We start from the raw sequence: 21,453 nt of genomic DNA, 5'->3' as shown, positions 1-21,453 counted from the left end.
TCCGACCTCGCCATCCGTCCTGATTCCTTAATGTCCGTTTCCGTTTGAACTTCAACAATATGCGCGTTAATTTCAGGAGTTCAAATATTTTTCTCTTTTCTTATCATCGACCCTGTCGTTGTCATAGCAAATCATGACACATTCTAATCTCACTCATCGTGACTTCCTGTTGCTGTTAAATCGTTCATTACAATTTCATGATTTTATATACACATATGTACATTTATTTTTTTTATAATACAATGGAATTTAATATTTAATACAATTACTCATTAGTTTAAATCAGAATATTCATATATATATGGTGTAAATTTTAATATTAATATTATTTCGTTTTGCTAATTTATTCATTATGAATAACGATTCGATTTGATTGATAAACAAAAAATAATATCTATAAATGTACATTTCTATAGTGAATAGGATAGTACGTCACTATCGAATTAATGAAACTTTTTGCATCGATAGGTTTTCACGCTTGAGCGATCAACGAACAATAAAAGAGAATAGAATGTTTTAAAAACTTGCAACTCAAATGGATACGTTGTTTATCGTAGAAAACTTCGATTATAAAGATCAATAAATTCGATGGAAGATCTTTTTTTATTCCGATTTGTAATACTTATAGCAATTATTTTAGAACGTCATAAAAATCTATTATAACATACATGCATGTATGACAAAGTGTTGGTAACAGCGACGAAGATGCCGATAATTAATTACTCCAGTTATTTAATATTCAAGGAATGGCGTTATTATCATAAGACGGATGAGATAGTAAGGAAGACTACATAGACGACGATCTTCTCCAATCTTCATCTTTCTGCTTGGATCATCGTTCAGATTAGACGACTAACAGACGCTCGAATATTAAAGGAACCTCATCTACTGAATTCAAGCGAGCAAAATCAGAGACGTCTAGCTCATAAAGTAAGTGTCATATTCAGAAGCTTCCAAAAACTAATATCGACTATAGGAATGAGCAGTTAGGGAACAAAAAGCTATCACCTAATCATCTGGATCATTGTTCGTCGTTCGTATACCTATTGATCATTCAGAAGAAATAAACTTAATGAACTTTCTAATTGCAAACCTTATATCATTGTCATTAACGTATATCGTATCTATAAATATTATAATTAGTAATCACTGCAATCAAAATTATTTGTCTCTTTTAATAATCTTATATCCATTGAATCCTTCTTTTATACCGTTCAACTCCGAAATTTTTCACTTTGAAAATATGGAAATTTAGAAGAAGAAAGTTTCTTTAGCGAAGTTGTATCATCGTTTGAAGGTGCCAATCTTCTACTAGTAAAGCTTTAGTACGTTCGTGTCACGCAAATCGTGTTATTGAACTCTTCGGTTTCCTCGACGTTCACGCTAGATGGAACGGAAGAGGATGCGTCTTGCACGACAATTTCAACGAGCAACAGCATGCATACATACATATACACATGTCTTCCTCGTCGTCTATTCCTGGCTCGCTTAAACCTTCCCTACGTCATCTCACACTCCAAATTCCGCATAAGCGAGTCTGCAAATACGTCGAGGACTTGTGTCGCAGAGACGCATCTTAAAGCTCTTTGAAGTTCACCAAAAGACAGAGAGTGTGCGTATGAGTGAGAAACGTAGAGAAGACATTAAGTAGCTAACGTCGGCATGTGGTCCTGACATCAATGAAAAGAACGGGAGATGAAATCAAGAAATGCACTCGCACATCGATTTGTTTGCTCTCCTTTCTAGCAAAGCTGTATACTCTTCACGAGCTACCCTTTGGTTCCTTCATCTCGACTCATCATCTCTTTATCTCTCTTTCTATCTCCTTTTCTTCTACTTTTACCCTCTCCCACGCCACTACCGTACACTCGATCCTTTTCCGACCTTTTCTCTTTGCCACCTCAAGTGGAATCCGATCGAAGTAAGAATTCTACTTAAACCACCCTCCATTTCTTTTCACTCGTTTCTTCGATTCACACACAACGTTTCCACTTTCCTTCTACCCTTATCTTCTTCTCACTCCCTATCAATTCTCCTGCCTTTTCTTTCCCCCCTTTCTCTTCCTTCGTCTCTCTCTCTCTTTTTCTCTCTCCCTTTGTTAAGAATGTCAGAGAATAGACATTCGTCGTTGGTGTCGCGCTTTGCTGCGTTTAACGTTTGCCATGACGTTTCGCTATTGTGCAGGAAATCCCTATATTTCAAGTGAAAAAAATGTGTTATCCGCTTGGCCATTCTATCCTACAGATATTCTAAGTTTTTATGACTTATAGCACGACGTTAACATTTAATTTTAACAGATATTTTATTGGTATATTGTATAATTGTTATATATACATAATTAGAAATCATGAGAAATTAATTTGAACTGTTATTTAATAAAGATAAGATACTTCGAAATCAAAATGGCTAAAATTTGCCATTTATTTAAAGTTGTTCGTTTAACAAATCGGATAAATTACAAAATTAGTAAGGCAATTCTCGCATAATTTTATTCATTTAGTCTATTTAACCCTTTCACTCCGATGGCCGTATATACGTATATATATACGCCCTAGAAAAATGACCAATAATGTACGAAGAGCGTATATATACGTTCCTCAAAAATACACGATCAAATATGAAAAAACAAAACGCTCCGTCTCCAGCGATTATATTTTGTCTCAACCATTCCGGAGCGAAAGGGTTAATCATTCCTCGCCTTATTTCACCTCCTTTAAAATGCACGTGTCTCGTTAAGAAACTACGAGACTTCGCTTTATTCTCTCCCTCTCTTTTCTTTTTATTTTTTACCTCTCGCAAAATGTACATTTCTCATAGTAAATACTATCGTAATTTTTTTTTTTGGCTTTCTGTTAAGTAATATTTACCTATCAAGTAGATTTCCTATTAAAATTGCGAAAACTAGTTATCCCAGAAAGTTTTTTTTTGTATACAACTGTGTTCACACACACATGTACCTATGTTTTATTTAAATCTCAGAAAGTATTTTTGCATTTTTAACAGGCTTCTTTTCCACAAAATTATTCCTCACGTTATAATTGTCTTCCACTTATTTCCGATATCTAACTGCATTGAACATATGAAATGAAATGCAACCGTAACGTAGATATAGAAACGATGTTGTGGTGTTAATAGTGATGATTGTTACGGAAGTAACAACGGAAGTATAGGAACGAATTTCACTTACTCATCTTCGCAAATACGCGTTCAAGATTCTAAAAGCTGATGCAACTGACAGGAACGGAGATGTTTCTTGCGAGTATTTCAAATCCGAACCACGTACACCTGCAGCCATAAATGACGTATAGTGGGAATTCCTTCAGCATGGAACTAAGTTTTCCTTTCCATCAGTCTTATGTTATCCTTCCGTGTTTATCATACAGTGAAGTGTTATTCTGTCTGGTAGAAACTTTTGTATGTAGTAAAAATATTAGTATTGTATCTATTGTAATAAAATTAATCAAATGACATATATGCAAATTATTAATATTTCTACGAAGATACATTATATACTTGAAAAATATTTTTTAGTTCTACATGCTTTATATTTTTTATTTTTTACTTATATCGAATATACCTAAAGGTAATGCTTATTTCAGATGAATGCATAGCACATAAGATAGAATATAAATTATAACAAAAGTAACATCGAGTTCTCTGGTTTTATCATGTGGATGTTGTTCCTTTTAAAAATAATTTCTTCGTCTTTTATCGTCCATGATACTACCAAGATTTTAGTTATCAGCTTTAACCAACGACGTTACATCAACTACGAATTTGGAATTTTTTCCTTAACGACAATACAAAATCAAATGATATTTGCTTCAATTTTCATAATTAAATTTTAAATTCTTTCAATTTAGAAATAAAAATTTTTCAATTAACAAGCCCTTATTTCTTCCATCCTCAAAACGTTTTTCTTTTCTTTTGTGTTGTGTTTAACGTCTTTCCTGGTCACCAATGGGACACATATAAACTCGCGTATGTACGATCTATGAGAAACTTTTCTGTGGCTCCTTTTAATTCGTTCGGGGACTTCCTGCTTCGAGTTCACTTTCAACTTCGGTATCTTGCTGCGCGACTCTTCGCGTTATGAGGAAAATTAAACTTTATTCCCTTCGGTTTGATGCAAGATTCAAAGTGTTCGAAATAAGATGGTAATTCTACTTTTTTTCAGAAAATTTTGACCTTATTTAGAATGAATTATGAAATTCTTGATAAACTTCATTCTTCTTAAAATATTCTAACACAATTTTTTTTACATATCCCGACATTGAAATATTTCATCCTTTTTTGCAAACAACTTTGAAACTTGTGCTTTATTAAAATTTTCCATTTTTTACATTGTAGTTTTATTATCTGTAAACCAAATCAATTTTACCAATACGTTAAACTGAAAAAATATGCAGAATATCGATTATATTCTGATGAGGGAATTTGCAAATGAAATTTTATTAATCACTACGGTGATTATTCTCTCTCTCTCTCTCTCTCTCTCTCTCTCTCTCTCTCTCTCTCTCTCTCTCTCTCATTCTTTGTCTTCCATTGTTCCCTATCTTTCTCTTCCTTAAGCTTTATGTTATATTGCAAATGAACGAGCACCAGAGATAAAAGCGTGTAGGCGTTTAGAGCGTCCTTTGCCAGGAAACTCGTTGCTCACGCTACCGGTGGTCTTTGATTTATTCAAAAGGTTTTCTTTGATATAGAATTATATATATATATATATATATATATATATATTCTTATAAAATAGGGAATTTTTTTAAATGACTATAACATATCTTTCGCAAAGCGGGATACTTATATTTAGGTATTATATTACTTCATCAAATAACCATTGAATAAAAATTATTCGACTATGCTTTGGATTATTTTTGCCGATTGTTACGACAATTATTAATTAACAATTGAAAACCAAGAACAAAGATTAAATTAAATAAGAAAGTTGAAAGGCAGATTAATTCTAGTAAGCATCATCGAAAGAATTCGATCTGACAGAAAGTAAATGTTGATGCAGTTAATTGACACTGGCAGTAGTTCAAACTTAAAATCGAAAGAGCCGTTTTCATTCATTGATTGAAATTCCATGGTCTTAACTGAAAGGCAATTAACTTTTAATCGAGAAAGTTCGAGGTTAGCATCTCTTTGAACTCATCGTCTTTCTCCCTCCTTCTTCATTCTTTTCCTTTCTTTTAGTTTCCTTTTTCTTTCTATCCAATCTCCAGATTTTCTCAGAGAAAATTTCGATCACTTACAATTAGCATGATTTGTAAATTCAATTTTATTTCAAAGCAATCGATTTATAGTATATTATTTATCGATCAATACTGTTAATATCTTGCGATCTTATTATGGTTATTTTCTATAATAATAGAACATATCTCGATAATAATCGAGATTACTTGTTTTCTATTGATTACATTTTCTACTATTGAAAAGTTCTTTCTTTCTCTTTCTTTATTTTTGACGTTAATCAATACTATTTTCGTTCTACCGATTCAAATTGTACAAAGTTCACTACAATGTAACAGTATACCGACGTAATTTATCAAAAATTTATTGTTAGTATTGTACGCTTGAGTATATGAAGTAACAGAGAAAGAAATTTTTATTTCCCAGTGGATATACTAGTCGTACCTGTTCAATTTAGAAAAGAACTTTATACCATATTTCTGAATCATCAATTTTCTTGAAAATCGTGAAACAATTTAAGGGAATTTCCGTCAATAGAATTTTGATATTCGAAATAGTATAGACTTTGAACAAATGCAAATCGTTTTTTAGAGAGATAAAAAGAGAGATCTGATCCTTGTTCGGTACCAAATCATTGGTAGACGATAACTTATATTTAGTTATTTTTTTCTTATATATTCAATTTCATTTGAAGAAAACCATACCATAAGTTTATGGTAGCAAATATCATAAAGTACAATAGGCAGCAGGTATAAAGTACTGTTTACCTAAAACATTAAGAAATTCCAAAGGGCCATAAATTCCAAAACTATCTTAATGATTAAAGAAACATATGGTGCGATGAAAACCCTTTAAACCGTGTCGGGCCCTTTGAAGATTTCTGATTCATATCTAAGCACGTACGATATCATAAAAAGAAATAACATTCTAGATAACGTTTCTCTATGCATTGTTTCCCTTTCCCAAAACATAAGATTTTCCTTCGATAGATCCTGGTAGGTGGACCCTCCTACTATTGGTTAATCAATTGCATTCAACCCCTTCCCTTTCCAAAGGGGTGTAACTAATTCAGGTATAAAAACATGTGAAATCAAGTAAGACTCACTGTTCGTAACGCATACGTTCTGTTCTTAATACATACGCTCTCTCTTCGTAATACATACTCACTTCGCTCATTATACATTTTTGTGTTATACATTTTACACATCATATATCTATACAGTCCACATTAAACAATTGTAACATAGTCGCCAAAGACTCAAGTTAATAAATCATTGTTGACTGAAGAACTGTCTTTAATATACTACAAAACCACTCACACTGTATTAGTTTACCGTCGTGAGACTTTCCGTGCAACTCGCGTATAATTGTATCTTAAAAACGGTACGCTAGTTGAAAACAAATTCGCGTCAGCATAACATATAGTGCGCGCGAACAAACGTTTTATAATACATATATATTATTTATATTATTAATTTTCATAACAACGACATGTTATTTCAAATATTGAATTATTAACGCTAAAATAATTTCTAGTTCTCTTATGGAAAATTTTACGCAAGATCAGTTTCTCCGATAAAGATTCATCGTAGCGTAAGCGTAATTAATGAAACAAACCCACAGAATTTCTCATGTCTCGATCCAAGCTATATAACAGCCGGTAGCAAGTAAACGATGTATGCTAGTATTACCACGTCAAAGCTGTTAAATTATATTCTCATCGTAGATGGTACACGAGAATCATCCACGTTCTTGTCGCGACCTATTGCAAATGCAATTAATTGTTCGTAATATATCAAAAGCGCATCAATCTACAAATATTAATTAAACTTTAATTATTTCAATGATTTATAGTTCATAAGAAATAAATTCCGTAGCATTGTTGTTTCGAAATATATAACGTTTTATATTTATGAATAAAAATTCTAACACATTACAAACAAATGATCACGTCAATCGAAAAAAATATGAAAATATATTTTATTCTCCGGTGTCATTTTATTCTCGGTTATTGCTGGAAATAAATCTCGTTAGCATTTGGAAGACAAAGTATTACGTTTCATTGCATCAATGGGATTTCCAGTATTTTTAATTTACGAAATCATGTTTTTACAAATTGACGCACATATATATATTACAGTCGATAACAATGCATAAGTCAATTTTATCCTGTGGGATAAAGGTCCCCTTTAATTAATCACAAATTATTTTACTTTTATGAAGTATTCGGCAAACAAATTACTCTTGATAAAAACAATACTTTTTGAAGTAATTTTTTCGCAGAAAAAAATATATTAGGTTTTTAATTTTCGAATTTTTATTAGTCTGAAAAATAGAATTACACGCGATAAATAAAGTATAACATTTTCTAAGCGGTACTTATAAGGAAATCGTCTATTGATATGTATAGAAATATCGATACACACACTTCTAATAGGAACCATTCCTCGTTATTTACGTCATAAGTTTCTTTTCGTTCATATGAGACAGAAAACACCGCTTCTCTGTTCACTCTTAAATTGTCTCTGTAAACTTTACAATAATATAATTAATAAATTATAATTTCGGCTAATTAAACCAATAGCTAAATAACAGTATATTCGTTTAAACAATATTACGTTTGTTTAAACATAAAATAGCTTCATTCTCCCCTGATCTCCAGAAATAGTAATTTCCACATGATCAGATTTGGAAACACAATAATATTCTCGATATAATGTTTATTATATTTTACATATTATACATTCCTTTACAAATACTACTTTTTACGTAAATCGTACAAACAAAATATTATTAAAAACAATATTAAAATGTTTACATATCTTTTATTTCCCATTGATAAGCTGTTCTTTTTCTTTATCCCATCATGTTTTAACTTTTCATTGGATTTTCATGGATAAACCAAGCAACGATGAATTCGTCTAAAGATGAATCGAAATAATCAAGTACTCGAACAAATTTGCATACAACAAGCGGCTCGACCGTGCCTCACTGAGTAGTTGAGCCCTTTGAAAGGACTCCTGATTGCATGTACCCAACCTACACTCCTCTCGAACAACACGTTCGCATTCACGATCGTTAATAGACGTTCGGATAGCGTAGTATCACCGAGTACGAAAAGGCCATCGAAAAAGGATTTAATCGTAAAGGTTACTGAATGAGGAAATGGAGGTCGGTTAAAGAGTGGCCTTCGTCATCGCCACTTAAGTTTTCAACGGATTTACTTGCGTAGAGGACTGACTACTAACGGATCTACTCCCTCTAATTCAATAATCCTATTGATCACCCCTTACAATTTCGCGCGTACCGACTTCTAACTTAGATAGTTTTTACTCCACTTTTACTCGGTCCCATTTTCAATTTGTTTTTAACCTACTTTTTCTACTTCTTAAAGTTTTATTTTTTTTATTTCGAACTTATTTGTGAACTTGGTATATCTATAGATAATCATAAGTACTCTCTTTGCTCTAAAAGTAATCATTGAAACTGAAATTTATAAAGTTAAAGCAATATTTAATCTATTTTATCTCTCTATCTCTCTCTTTCTCTATTTACCTCCGTATCTTATACGTATATCTAAGTGGCCTAGATACGATGATATCTGTGAACTATCATCATGAATATACGTGAATTCGTAGATATATACTTAAAAAGTTTGGTAATTTCGATTGAAGTACTTTTTATAAGACCATATATATCAGTTGCTCCATTCAGTAGACATTTTGAGAAAAAATTTATACGGAACTAGCATTCGGGACACCTCGAAATCGTGTTATTTTCTGTGGAAAAACGTGAGTAGATTTTTCTCCTGACGCCAACCGCTGTGTTTTCTTCACGGCCATTCTTCTTATCTCTAAGATTTATTTTAATTCGTTCCTAGGTTCTTCTTGCACCTTACGAAGTCCGAGCACGCAGCTGTGGGATAATTGCGGATAGTGGACAAAGAGATTTTCGTGCGACTCTTCTAAACGTACAGACGCTTTCCGTGCTACTTTCGTCTTTTTCTTTTTCTTCATTGTACCGAAAACGTCACAAAAAAAAAAAACAAAAAGAGGAAAAAGAAAAAAAGATAGAAAGAAAGAATAGAAAAGAAACCAAGAAGAAAAATTCAGCAGCGACATATGCTCCCCGTGACAAACTCGATGCGAAGTTTCTATGTGTCCTAGAAAGCCGAGAGCTTAAAATTTCATGAGATTATTTCTATTCTACGAGAAAGGAGATACATTTCTTTGCGTATTTAATTTATAATATCAGGAGAGAGGATGACGGGAAAATAGAGAATACGAGACGTCTGTTGATATGAAGAAGAAGAAGAAGAAGAAGAAGAAGAAGAAGGAAAAGAAAAAGAAAATAAAAAAGAGGAAGAAAAGCAAGAGAGAATATTGTCATTCCAATGGCGTCGTATTGCGCGTGTAATTGTCACGCAGTTTCGAAAACGGACAAGGTAAAAAGGAGCGTGATATAAATCAACTTAGAAGGATAGACGGAAATGAAACAAATAAAAAGAGATAATGGGAGAGAAAGAAAGAGAGAAAGAAAGAGAGAGAGAGAGGGAGAGGAAGAAAAAAAAAGAGGGAATGAATAAAATAAGGGAGGACTAGTGGATGAAATCAAGAGACAGAAAAATAGACACCACCCCGACAGTGTAGAGTGGCATGGATAGAGTGACTGAGGGAGAGAAGGCTTTAAGATAGCGAAAAGAAAAGGGGTGAGGAGAAAAGAGAGAAAGGGTGGGACGTGAAGAAAGTATTTTCATTAAAGTACTGACGGTAACGGAAGGCGTATAAATAGCTCTTGACAAATATGCTTCGATGCTGGTAGTATGGAAGAAAGTTTCTCTCTTTTTCTCTCTCTCTATTTCTCTCTCTCTCTCTCTCTCTCTCTCTCTTCCTTCTTCTTCTTTCTTTTCTTCTTCTACTTCTTCTTCTTCTTCTTCTTCCTCTTCTTCTTCTTCTTCTTCTTCCCCTTCTTCTTCTTCTTCTTTTTATCCCTTTCCTCTACTTCCTTCGACCGGAAACTCGCGAAGTACCCGCTCGTAAATATTTGCCATTACATTAGCACGAGAAAAGTGAATCCAGCATCAGCTCCCGTAATTACATCCGCGCGGCACGATAGCTTCAGCCAGCTGAGAAATTGATTTTTCCAAGTGTGTTGTAGATTTTTATTGATTTTGGTGACGCTAAGAGGTCTGCTGAACGGAAACATCGAGAAATTAATGTACCTATTTATGTACTATTACTAGAAAATATAAGCATATATAATAGAGAATATTATGAATATTTTCAAATATTTAAATATTATCTATTTTCCTAATGAATTAATATCGAGTATCATTTCGGAAGGATGGATACGTAAGAGGAGACGATACTTGATACTAAAGATATTGTTATATATTTTAGATACATGGCCGATGTTTTGCGTCACGAAAGCCAATTACCAGGAGGATTAATGCCGTTTCCGAAACGCCAACAAACGTGCCTCTGGAAACTCTCCAGAGCTATGCGAACTCTGCCAAATGCGTTAAACTTCATTGATCCATAAATTACTGTGCGAACACATTTAATCTTTATGGCTCCGACAAAAAATTAGAGAAAATGCATGGCCGCTAATAGGTTGCCACGCTGTGATCAGTACTGTTACGAATTTTTGTTTATCGCTTAACATCCGCACATTTTGTTGATTTTTTCCCCCTTATAATCCTCTTTTTTTTATTAATATCAATAATAAATATTAATATCGAGATAATCGTAAGCTCGCTGGTGTCATTAATTTTTTGTTTAAAAATAGATGCCTATATAACGGCACATAATCGTTATTCATCGGCGATCAATTAAAACGTAAGTTTCAATGCAATCGGAATTTATCGTTTATCGGATTGCTCTCTTCACTCCATTATAATTCTTCGTCATGGGATATAATCCCAACAATATTTTATTGTGCTTAACAATGAAACCAATTCTTCGGTTAACGTAATTTAATATCTCTGATTATTTTTATCCGGATTAGCCCGCTCACCTTTTATTGTCGTGTTTTCACACTTTTATTGCGAAATATTTGAAATTTTTCATGATGTGAAATCAATTATTTATATAAAAATATATAGACACGAATACAATTATCAGTATTAAATACATTGAAAACAGTATTACAAAATATAACGTTAAAAAGAAATATTCTTCAGGATATAAAAAAAATGGTACTGTGAATACGTTCATTATATAATAACGTCTTATTATCCTTTCCTTTCTTAAATACAACGTTAAACAAATGAACTCTAAAGGATATGAAAGATATATTTCATCGTCATAAGAGAATATATAATGTATTCGTGAGAATTATAACCATCATTATTCATAAATGCTATATAGCAAATAGCAAGGTAATAACAATACATTGTTACATAGTAAATTACGGTATAAGTAAAGGAAGAAAGATACACAAAGGAACAATTAATGAAATATTTCGTTTAAAATTACGTCGGTGCGACTGTCCAAGTTTAAGCCATTGTAAAATCTTAATAGAGCTACGAAAGGGAGAAAGAGAAATAAGCAATGAAAGGAAAAGGAAGAGAAGCGTTAATCAGACGTTTATAACGCAATGCTACAGCTGTCCGTATCGCGAGGTCTCATAGAGACACCTGCATGAAGTTTGCAAGCTTACCGCACTTTGGATGCTCGTGATACTCATATACACATGTACATATATATATATATATATATTTGCGTGCATATAAAAGAGAAAGAGAGAGGTAATGGTTGTGCGAGCATCACACTAGGCGATTACAACACGCGCGAGCGCGCATAAAGCCGAGAACGCGAGCTTTTCATCATCGTTTCTGCTTCGTGGATTATGTTATCTCTCGAGCATGTGATATATCGCACGCGAAAGTGTTCGGCGCAAACATAATAAACTGACGAGTTGTACCGCTATTTATGGCGATGAAAAGCCGTACGAGATAAACGTTTAAGCAAATCAAACTTAAATGGATATGATTCTTACATCGGTATAGTTTTACTAAATTATACCAACCTACCTTGTAATTTACTATAAAATCTTTCAATGATAACGAGGAAAGTTATAATAAGAAAATTAACAGAATTATATCGGATAAATTGCGTTTTTTACCTTAATTACATTTCTATTGAAACAACAATTTTACTTACTAATTAAACTTTCAGATAAGCTGATTAGGAACTTATTTACTTATTAAAAGAAATATTTAAAGAAAAGATTTTCTAGAAAGACAATTTGACGTTTTCTTTCATTATAAAGGGTAACGAAATAATTGACAAATTTTCAATCAAGTTTTTTGTTATTACCGAGAGAAAGAAAATATTGTAAGATCGGAAGCGGTCGTAGACTAGCCTATAAAGTACCACACCTTTTCATTAGCTCAACCACGTGTTCTATTTCATCTTAATTTAATCTTGTATCTTCTTCATCATTAGCATACAATAATTACCAGAGAACTCCTTGTTGGAGAAATCTGCGTACAAACAAATATATTATAAGTTAAAATAATTTACCTTGTTTTCCACCTTTTTCCTGGATAGATTGATACAATTGCTAAATGAAAGATTGGAATACTGTATAAGATTCGATATTCGTAAAGTGTGTTGGTTGAATATGGACAATCCAAAAACAATTTACGTGTGATACTGAACACGTCTGTCACGTCTGTACAATTTCGAGAATAGGAGTAAATTGATGTAATGGACTTTGCTGTTGTGGTTCGTACTCTCCGAACCCAATTTCGGTAGGTGAAGTGTTTTTCTATTTCTCTCTCTCTCTCTCTCTCTCTCTATTTCTCTCAGTCTATTCCTCTTTTCTTCATTTTCTCTGCTATTCCATCAGCCCTTCATTCTTTTTCATTCTCCTCCTGAATATTGACACGCGTAATTTTATTTGTTGATGTATTACAAATGTTTCATTTTATATATTTGCAAATTTTTGTTTCCATACTAATAAATCAAAAATATATTTATATAAAATCATTAATTTTCTTTCGAACTAAATATATTAATCTTAATAATGTTTATATTTGCGTAAAAATTGTTTATTGTTTAAGTTAAAGTATAAATTTGTATTTTATAAATATGAACCATTAAATAAGAAATATCATAAACATTATTAATAAAAAATTTGTGTCTTGATAAAAAGAATATCCTAAAAAAAAAGTCGTTCTTTATATAGATAGAGGTTTTTCTTGATTACTTTAAAAGAATATATTCACCGATTCGACTTACAAGCGAATGGTCGGAATATGGTGAAGAGCTTAATGTATATAGAACAAGGATAAAAAGAAAATGAAAGGAGAATGAGAAAAGAAAAGTAGAAAAATACGATAGTAAAAGAAAGAAAAGAAGAGAAATAAAACAGGGGTAAGAAGTTGGGGTATTTGAACGGAAATGTGTCTGTATGTAATAATTTCGACGATTTTCATGATTACATATGTCCATACGTATGTACTTATACGATGCTAGGGATGAAATGGCGTATTCGTAAGCGTTGTCGCCTTCTCGCCAGGAAACTAGACGCATATATCTTTCATGTCATAGATGTTCTTGAAATTATTCCCATAAGAATCTTTTAGTGCATTTGGAAAATAGAACGAATAATGAATAAAATTTTAAGGGAGGAAGGTCGGTAAGGAAATAAAAAACATAGAAAAAATAAAATCCAACTGACAAATTAAAATCCCACGATTGATGACATTTAATTAAAATAATCTAATCGTTAAGGAAAATCGTTCAATTACCATTGCCATTACCGAAGGGATTAACATTTTCAGAATTGTTGTCAAAGTTGTTTCCTTGTAAAAGTGTCGAAATTATCTGCCGACAAGAAAATTACCTGCGCTTCAGTAGAGATTGGCCGGACGAACTACAGCCATCTGCAGCTGGTATGCAACAATCCAGCTCACTGCGTAGAACAACATAGAACTGCAACATTTGTACAAATGTTCTGAGACTATTTGTATTCCCTAAATTCTCTCTCTCTCTCTCTCTCTCTCTCTCGCTCTTTCTCTAACTTTTTCTTTCAAAACTTCTAGCGCCTCTTTTCTAAAACAGCCCCTTGTATTTACGTGCACGGCTTAGATCGTCCTTGTCGTCTTTCGAAAATAAAAGGAATGAGTAAAAAGAATAAAAGATAGAGGAAAATAGTAGGAAATAAGAAAGGATATAATAGAACAGAAGAAAAAGATACCTAAGAAAGAAAGAAAGGGAGAAAGAGAAAGAGAAAGAGATCCATGTAGGAAAACGGAAACAGTCTTCCAGCACGAACCATAAGACAGCGAAATCCAATTCCATCGCCGGTTAGTGCGTTGTCCGTTGCACCTGGAGACACGTCCGACGAATCAACGAGGTTTATATCTTCGACGAAGTACAGGAAGAGAAAGAAAAAAGAGATGAAAAAGAAAATCGTAAGAGTATCTGGACGAAGGTAGAACATTTATTCTTTTCTTTGAAACAAGCTTTCCTTTTTTTTTGTCTTTTCTTATCTTTTCTTTTACAAAAAAAGGAACATGTTATTCAGATAAACCAAGAAATCAAGCAGAGTTTTCTAAAATAAAAAAGGAATTTTTTTTAAATATATAATCGATTATTTAATAAAATTGATAAAACTCTGGAAAAGATAATGAAAATTGTTTTCGATTTGTTAATAAAAGAAAAATAATTTACCTGGTGTGGGATTCAGACAGAGAAATATAAAAATGAAAAATAATGATAATATCATATAATATATATTTAATTATTATGTCGAGCGGTATTTACAAAAGTTTACAAAAAATGGCGTGGCTGCAAAAATACAGAATATAAAAGAGTTACAAATATAAGATCGACTGACTGATTGATTGATAGACTAAGGAACACTCTCTTACTTTTTTTCACATATTTATATCAGAAACGAGCTACACCCCTTTGGAGAGGAAAGGAAATTATGAATCTTATTGACCAATAGCAGAAGGATCCATCCCATAGTCCATCGGTGGGTACAGCCTATAGCTTTGGTAGTGGAAACTATGCATAAAGGATCTTTGTCTATAATATCGGAACATCATTTCTTTTTATGGTATCGCATATGTTTACATAGAAATCCGAAACCTTTCAAAGGACCCGACACTGCACAAAGGTTTTCATCGCACCAATATATCTCGATAATTCTTAGGTTTATTTATGATTTTATGGCCCTCCTAAAATATTTCTCTTAATCTCTAAATGGAGTTTTCTTTCACTAAAATCGATAGTGTATTTAAACAGAAAATAAAATATAAATAAAAGAACTAAATACTAGTTTTATTGTCTACACCGGAACCTTTTTGAAATGTTAAGAATTCAAAATGATACGGATTACGTGAAACGATACGCTGTCAGACTTTATTCGAGAATTCTCTTTGCGTTCTATCCTGAGCATTGCTAGTGAGATACCGACCGAGAGTTAATTCGTTGATTTCATTACACGGCTAATTTGACTGAAACTTGGACCAGTTTGAAGAGACCAAATTAAAGGTCCTCAACGTTCTTCAGTTTTAAGTGACGTTTAAAGTATGATTTTCATCGGTTATTTAACCTCAGTAAATAATGTAATATTTGCGTTAAGTGTTATCAAACTTTTAGCAAGGTATTTCAAAGATGTTACTAATTACAAATCGTATAATTTTTTTTATAACTTTAATCAATAGAATTAAAATACAAGAAAATGTTTACATTATTTCCTAAAGAATATTCGTTAATTAAAGTCCACTATTTAAAGTGGAAGAATTTCGCTTGCCAATTCAATTCTATCTCGCAATTTCTCTACATGCATGATCACGTGATATGGACTGAAGAGAAAGAGAGGAAGGGAGAGAGGTATCCAGCTGATAGTAGATAAGGGCGGATGTCTCGACTCAAACTATTTCAATTCGGCAAACAATTCCTGATGTTAGACGGGAATTACTAGACGCGAACGTGTGCTCCTAGAATTGCACCGATGAACGAACGCTTCGCGCTGTAGGATTGGAATTATGCAGATTATTCACCTTCACACCGGTTTCTCAGATGCATCGTGATCCTTACTTCGTCCATTAAACTTCAAGACAAGCATCGGTTTATGTTCTTTGCAGGAAAAGTGATATTTATACTGATTAATATTCTATTCATTAGCACAAAGATTAAATATATTTAACAAATATTAGACTTTAGAGCAATCTATTTAAATTTTTGTTAAATGTATATTCAGAAAATTAATTAAAAAGGACAAACCATTTAACTTGGAATTCACATTTTTTACAAAAGATTAATGTAACTTTGACTTTGAAGTCGCTATAATCGGGTTATCGTTCAAAAATTATATATATATAAAATAATAAAGATCAAAAGAGACGTCAAAATGAAATTCCATTTATGAAGTAGACATTTTTATCAATTCTTTTGTTCTTGTATACTAGCTTAATAATAAGTTTTATTAGAAATGAAATTATATATTAGGAATTCCTTTATACAAGAACATAAATTAATATTCCTTAATTTATCGAAAATACTTTTTTAAATAAGTCTTATATGATTCTTATGAGTTACAATAATTCATACAAATATATTATTCAAAAAATTAATTTGTAGATATGACGTACCATAAAAATTAAAAATAATTCTGTACATTCTTACATGGTGATTCAATTCATAAAAAAATTTAAATAAAAAATACCTAAGTTAAACAGTCAGCATTTTACTGAGCAAATGTATTTGAAAATTCATGAACGACACAATGTACCTCGCAAATAGTTACATACACAGGTCCTTTATAAAACTACTTGGTGGAGGGGTTAGTAGGCATTAAATGTGTTTCTACTGTATGTCGAATCAAAATCAAATTGAGTTTGATACGTGGTCGGATAGCTGTTTCAAAGCAGTCAAGGCAGCTAAGGCGACGAGAGAATCCTCCAACCGAGACGACGTCGCACACTCCTAACTTACCTCGAAGTTTCTCAACTGTAATTCCGACTCGATAGTTGCCACGGTATTACGGAACCGCGCGTAGCTCTTCTAACTCCATTAATCATTACAGTTTCAAGATCGGCAGAAGATACTTTTTGGATTGCATCAAGATAAAAGAGAAAAATTGTTAGGGCGTGGTCCGTTTGATAAAGAAAAAGAAATAAAGGGAAAGAGAAATTTACAACAATTAAAATTATTTTCGTTTCCAAAAATAATTGTTCTTTCTGTATTCTGTAGTCTTTAAAATGATCATCGTACGTTGATTAAAAATGTCATTTCAATTCTATCCAATGTTCTTATTCGGTCTCATAAAAATGTGCTTCTCAACATTTGGAATGAGATGTCGACAGACTATCATATTGACCTAGATGATTTCTTAGAAATCTGTTGAACGATAAAAGACTCACTGTAACGTGGTGTTAATGAATTCCATACCGCAGGTTATCCTTTATTCTATTTGAATAGCGCTGACTCTTACATACATAAATTTTGAGTTCGAAAAGACGCCCGTTAGTAGCACGAATAAAGCACAAAAAAGATGTTTTACCTTCACAACGTTAAGTCTTTCGTATAGGGACATCTCTGTCCTATATAAATTCTCAGAACTGTTCTCGGCCACGGCAGCATTTAGAAAATAGGTCAGTGCTGTCGTTTAAAGAAGATGGATCGATATTCTCTATCTTTTGAAGGGCGTATTTTAATAACGAACAGTCATCGACAGAAACCCTACTTGTTGATTTTTATGCAACATCGAATACTGATCTATGCAGGCATCTAAAATAATAAACGATTAGTGTCTAAAGTAAATTTTTTAAAGCATCGTAATAAAAGTCTCATAGGTATTGCAAATGTAATATACCATATCTTAAAAAGTGTAACAATGTTTTAACGTATTTATCAAAGCGTTCAAGTTTTATTTTATATTTCTTACATAAAATTTTGTTGTTGTTTACTATAAATACGTCAAAAACACAATGTTTGTGAGTTGTACGACTTGCACGAATTTTCTCTTTCTCTTTCTTCCATAAACATAGAACGAAGTTGACGAAATAAAATATGAAAAGTACTGGTATGTAAGTATATAAATACGTAGACAGGTATACTCACTGGATACTACCAACGTCATTAATTTGCGTTTAAACTGCGCCTGAAGGTGGCCAGGAAGTGTTAGACTGCCTCCTGAACGAGTCCGCGTACACACGTCGTACTAAGGGTAAGGGTATCATAATAAATCGTTGGCTTTAATGGATTTTAGTTAAGACCAAAGTAAAGACGACGTACACACTGGAGCACAGCGCGTACAGAATTTATCTCTAGTTGCACCGATGATGCATGCTAGCAACCCCCTCCCTCACTCGAACAACCCTCTCGTAAACACGCCCGTAGAGCCCCACTATTGCGGGCACTTCGCATTACGCCGATGTATTTCGCTCACAGCACCAACAATTCCACTTTATCTTCGAGCCAAGAGAGGGTCGAAATATCCTTCTGAATTTATTCACCGTGGTGAATACCGACGAAAAGTACAATTTTTTAAACTTACGCGTTTCATTCATTCTAAACACCTATTTCATATATTTTATGATACAATCTCTAATCAAATTATAATCTTAGGGTACGTTGTAAGAATGTTAAGTTATTCGTTGTTTACAATAAATTTCATGATTTTTATAAAAAATGAATAATAATAACAACTTTTTCAAATAGAACAAGTGTAATTGAAAATATATATAATTGTAAATACATGTTATATTATGCAAACGAGTGTTAATATCGATAAATATCATTGACTCTAGATCTACCAATTCTACAAAATGAATAAAGCACATTGTTAACTCGATAGACAATAATATAGATAATTAATATCTCTTGAAATCTCTCGAAATATTATATATGATAAAACAATTATTAATGATTATTGGATTATTAAAGATGCTTGGATTATCTCTTATACAAATTATCTTTTTTTGTTCTTTATCCTTTGCTATTACTTTGACTTACAATTTTATATGGCAAATGGTATGCTTCAAGAAAATTGACACGATCGACATAAACCTGGATCTCCGTATGAGGTTCTTGTATATGTTGGAATACCATTTCGCCGTTCTTGACGTATCGACAATAAGGTATCGTGCAGATTTTATTCCATCCGAAACCTTGTGCGATTCTAGCTGTGTATCTACATAAAAGAACGTACATACAGAATAAAAAGAAAATATTTCCAATTCGAAATAATATTTTTTTTTATGAAATAATTATATAAAGGAAGAAACGTTGAAATAATAAAAATAACTTGAATTTAGAATTTCTACTTCTAAAATAACATATGGTATTATAGTTGAACGAAAAAAGTCTACGATCCGAAAAGAAATAACCATCGTTCGATACTTTTGAAATGATCGATATTACAGAGGTTGGGGCTCACCTGCTGCTACAGTCTATACGGAACAACCGATAACTACAGTCTCGTGCGAGATACCAACTCTCTTCGATGAGCTTCTTGGCTATACCCATTCCACGATATTCTGGATCGACCGCCACATTGCTGCACTCAAACACCTTGTGAACGCAATAACGATTCCAGACATCTGGCTTACTAGACACGTAAGCGAAGAACTCTATCATATCTCGCATTGGTCCCTTTTCCTCACACCTTCTAGCATATTCCATCATTTTCTTTGGATCCCATGGGCACGAGCAAATGTTTACAGCAACACCGATTATATAATGATCTGAATTCTCTGCGATTATCGTCATACCGTGTCTTATTAGTTTTATCGTGAGGTTTATCATAGAGGTTAATGGTGGATCCTTGCTAAGCCCGATATTTATCATAGATGATTCATGTCTAAAATAAGTCCCACACATAAAATTTATTATGTTTTCAATATCAATTGGCATTGCCAAACGAGTAATATAATCTGAAGATTTCTGAAATATAAATGATTGTTTTTTAGGATTGGGAATAGAAACGAGAAATTAACTCAAAGAATCGTTTAATCATGTTACGCGCGTTATCTTTATTCTTTTAAATATTACTTATAGAACAATCGAATTCTTTACTCACTTTCGAAGCATTAAAACAAGATTGAGAATATCGAAGTTTTTTAATACTCCGAAAAAGTTTGGCGCATTGGAAAGTTGTAGTACTGGTAATTAATCTTGAAAGTAACGATACCATATTTCTCTATATTTCATCGTCGATCTTCTGTGAAAATCCTTCGCTTCGTAAAATAATGCATAAATAAAAAATAGAAGTATGCTCGTGTGCACCGAATAAAATACCGATAGACGTTATATATGTATCAAACAAATAACCGAGCCATATGTGTGAACGTGGTTTAATATCTGTCAACTATAGCGATACTTTGTCGATCTGTAGCCACAATCACGCGGGTTAAAGTTTTCACGAACTAATCTTGTGTGTTTTGAAATTTGATGAATACTGCTATTCCTTTCCATTCAATTTTTTTAATTGACATATATAATTAACAGTTTATTTAAAATTATCCAACATTAACATATGAGGGCGGGTTGAAAAGTTTGGAGACTCAACAGAAAAAAAAGAAATTATACATTTTTAAATAAGAGTGAGTTTGATAGATAAAAAAAATATTTATGTTAGGCTCAAAACTTTTCAACCAACTCACATATATTCAAATACATAAATTTGATTGTAATAATATTGTTTTAAAAATTGACGATATTATAAAATTAGTAATATGACCTATATGATATTGTAAAAGTTTATAATTCTTGTTATCTCTTTCTCTTCTTTCTTCTTTCCAGGATGGATTGTTCTTCATGCGGGTGTCCGTGAGACAATAAAGTCTCGCATCAAAGTGATCGAGCCCTTAACATTGCTCGTTCTCGTGAAATCGCACAAACACTTCTCGACCATGTTATTCTCGGATAAAACGAATAAAAAGAGAAAGATAGCGAAAAACGACACACGGAATGCTCACCTCCCCTTTCTCCTCTTCCTTCTTCTTTACGCTGGCTTACTCAGAGAAAGATTAACGTAAGATAAATTGCGTTTCTTTCGGAAATCGATGGATTCGTTTGAAACGACGTGATCGAAAAGATTCCAACATGTTTTTTGTTTACTTCTTTTTTGTTCAACAACTGATACAGACGTTTTGCCGTAATTTCTTTCATGTTGTATCATCGTACTTATGGTTAAATTTTCTCGATACCAATAAATACTTCGATTAAACATTAAATATTAAACAAAATAATAACACGATTGATTTCAAGCAAAGATTAATAATAAATTATTAAA

General features: G+C 32.5%; 1 protein-coding gene across 2 annotated transcripts; it reads right to left on the bottom strand.

Annotated features, from left to right (window-relative positions):
* Positions 1 to 16,842: 16,842 nt before the first annotated feature.
* On the bottom strand, positions 16,843 to 21,383 carry LOC107069349 (arylalkylamine N-acetyltransferase 1). Of its 2 annotated transcripts, none has more exons than XR_016175847.1 (3): positions 19,597 to 20,215; positions 18,279 to 19,350; positions 16,843 to 17,262 (listed from the first exon to the last, which is right to left on the bottom strand). XR_016175847.1 is itself a non-coding variant. In XM_089170063.1 (3 exons), exons 1-3 carry the CDS (start codon positions 20,350 to 20,352, stop codon positions 19,146 to 19,148), a joined length of 843 nt encoding a protein of 280 aa, XP_089026189.1. In that variant the 5' UTR covers positions 20,353 to 21,383; the 3' UTR covers positions 16,843 to 19,145. The 2 variants fall into 2 exon arrangements, 1 of the variants encoding a protein (XP_089026189.1); XM_089170063.1 differs by having other exon boundaries at positions 16,843 to 19,350; positions 19,597 to 20,092; positions 20,211 to 21,383.
* Between the last annotated feature and the right edge of the window lie 70 nt (positions 21,384 to 21,453).

Source organism: Polistes dominula, unplaced genomic scaffold, assembly GCF_049000335.1.
Source record: "Polistes dominula isolate Pdom_NZ unplaced genomic scaffold, Pdom_raw_medaka contig_15, whole genome shotgun sequence".
NCBI lineage: Eukaryota > Metazoa > Arthropoda > Insecta > Hymenoptera > Vespidae > Polistes > Polistes dominula.
The sequence above is the reverse complement of the archived record's forward strand: the minus strand, read 5'-3'. Positions and strand labels throughout refer to the sequence as shown.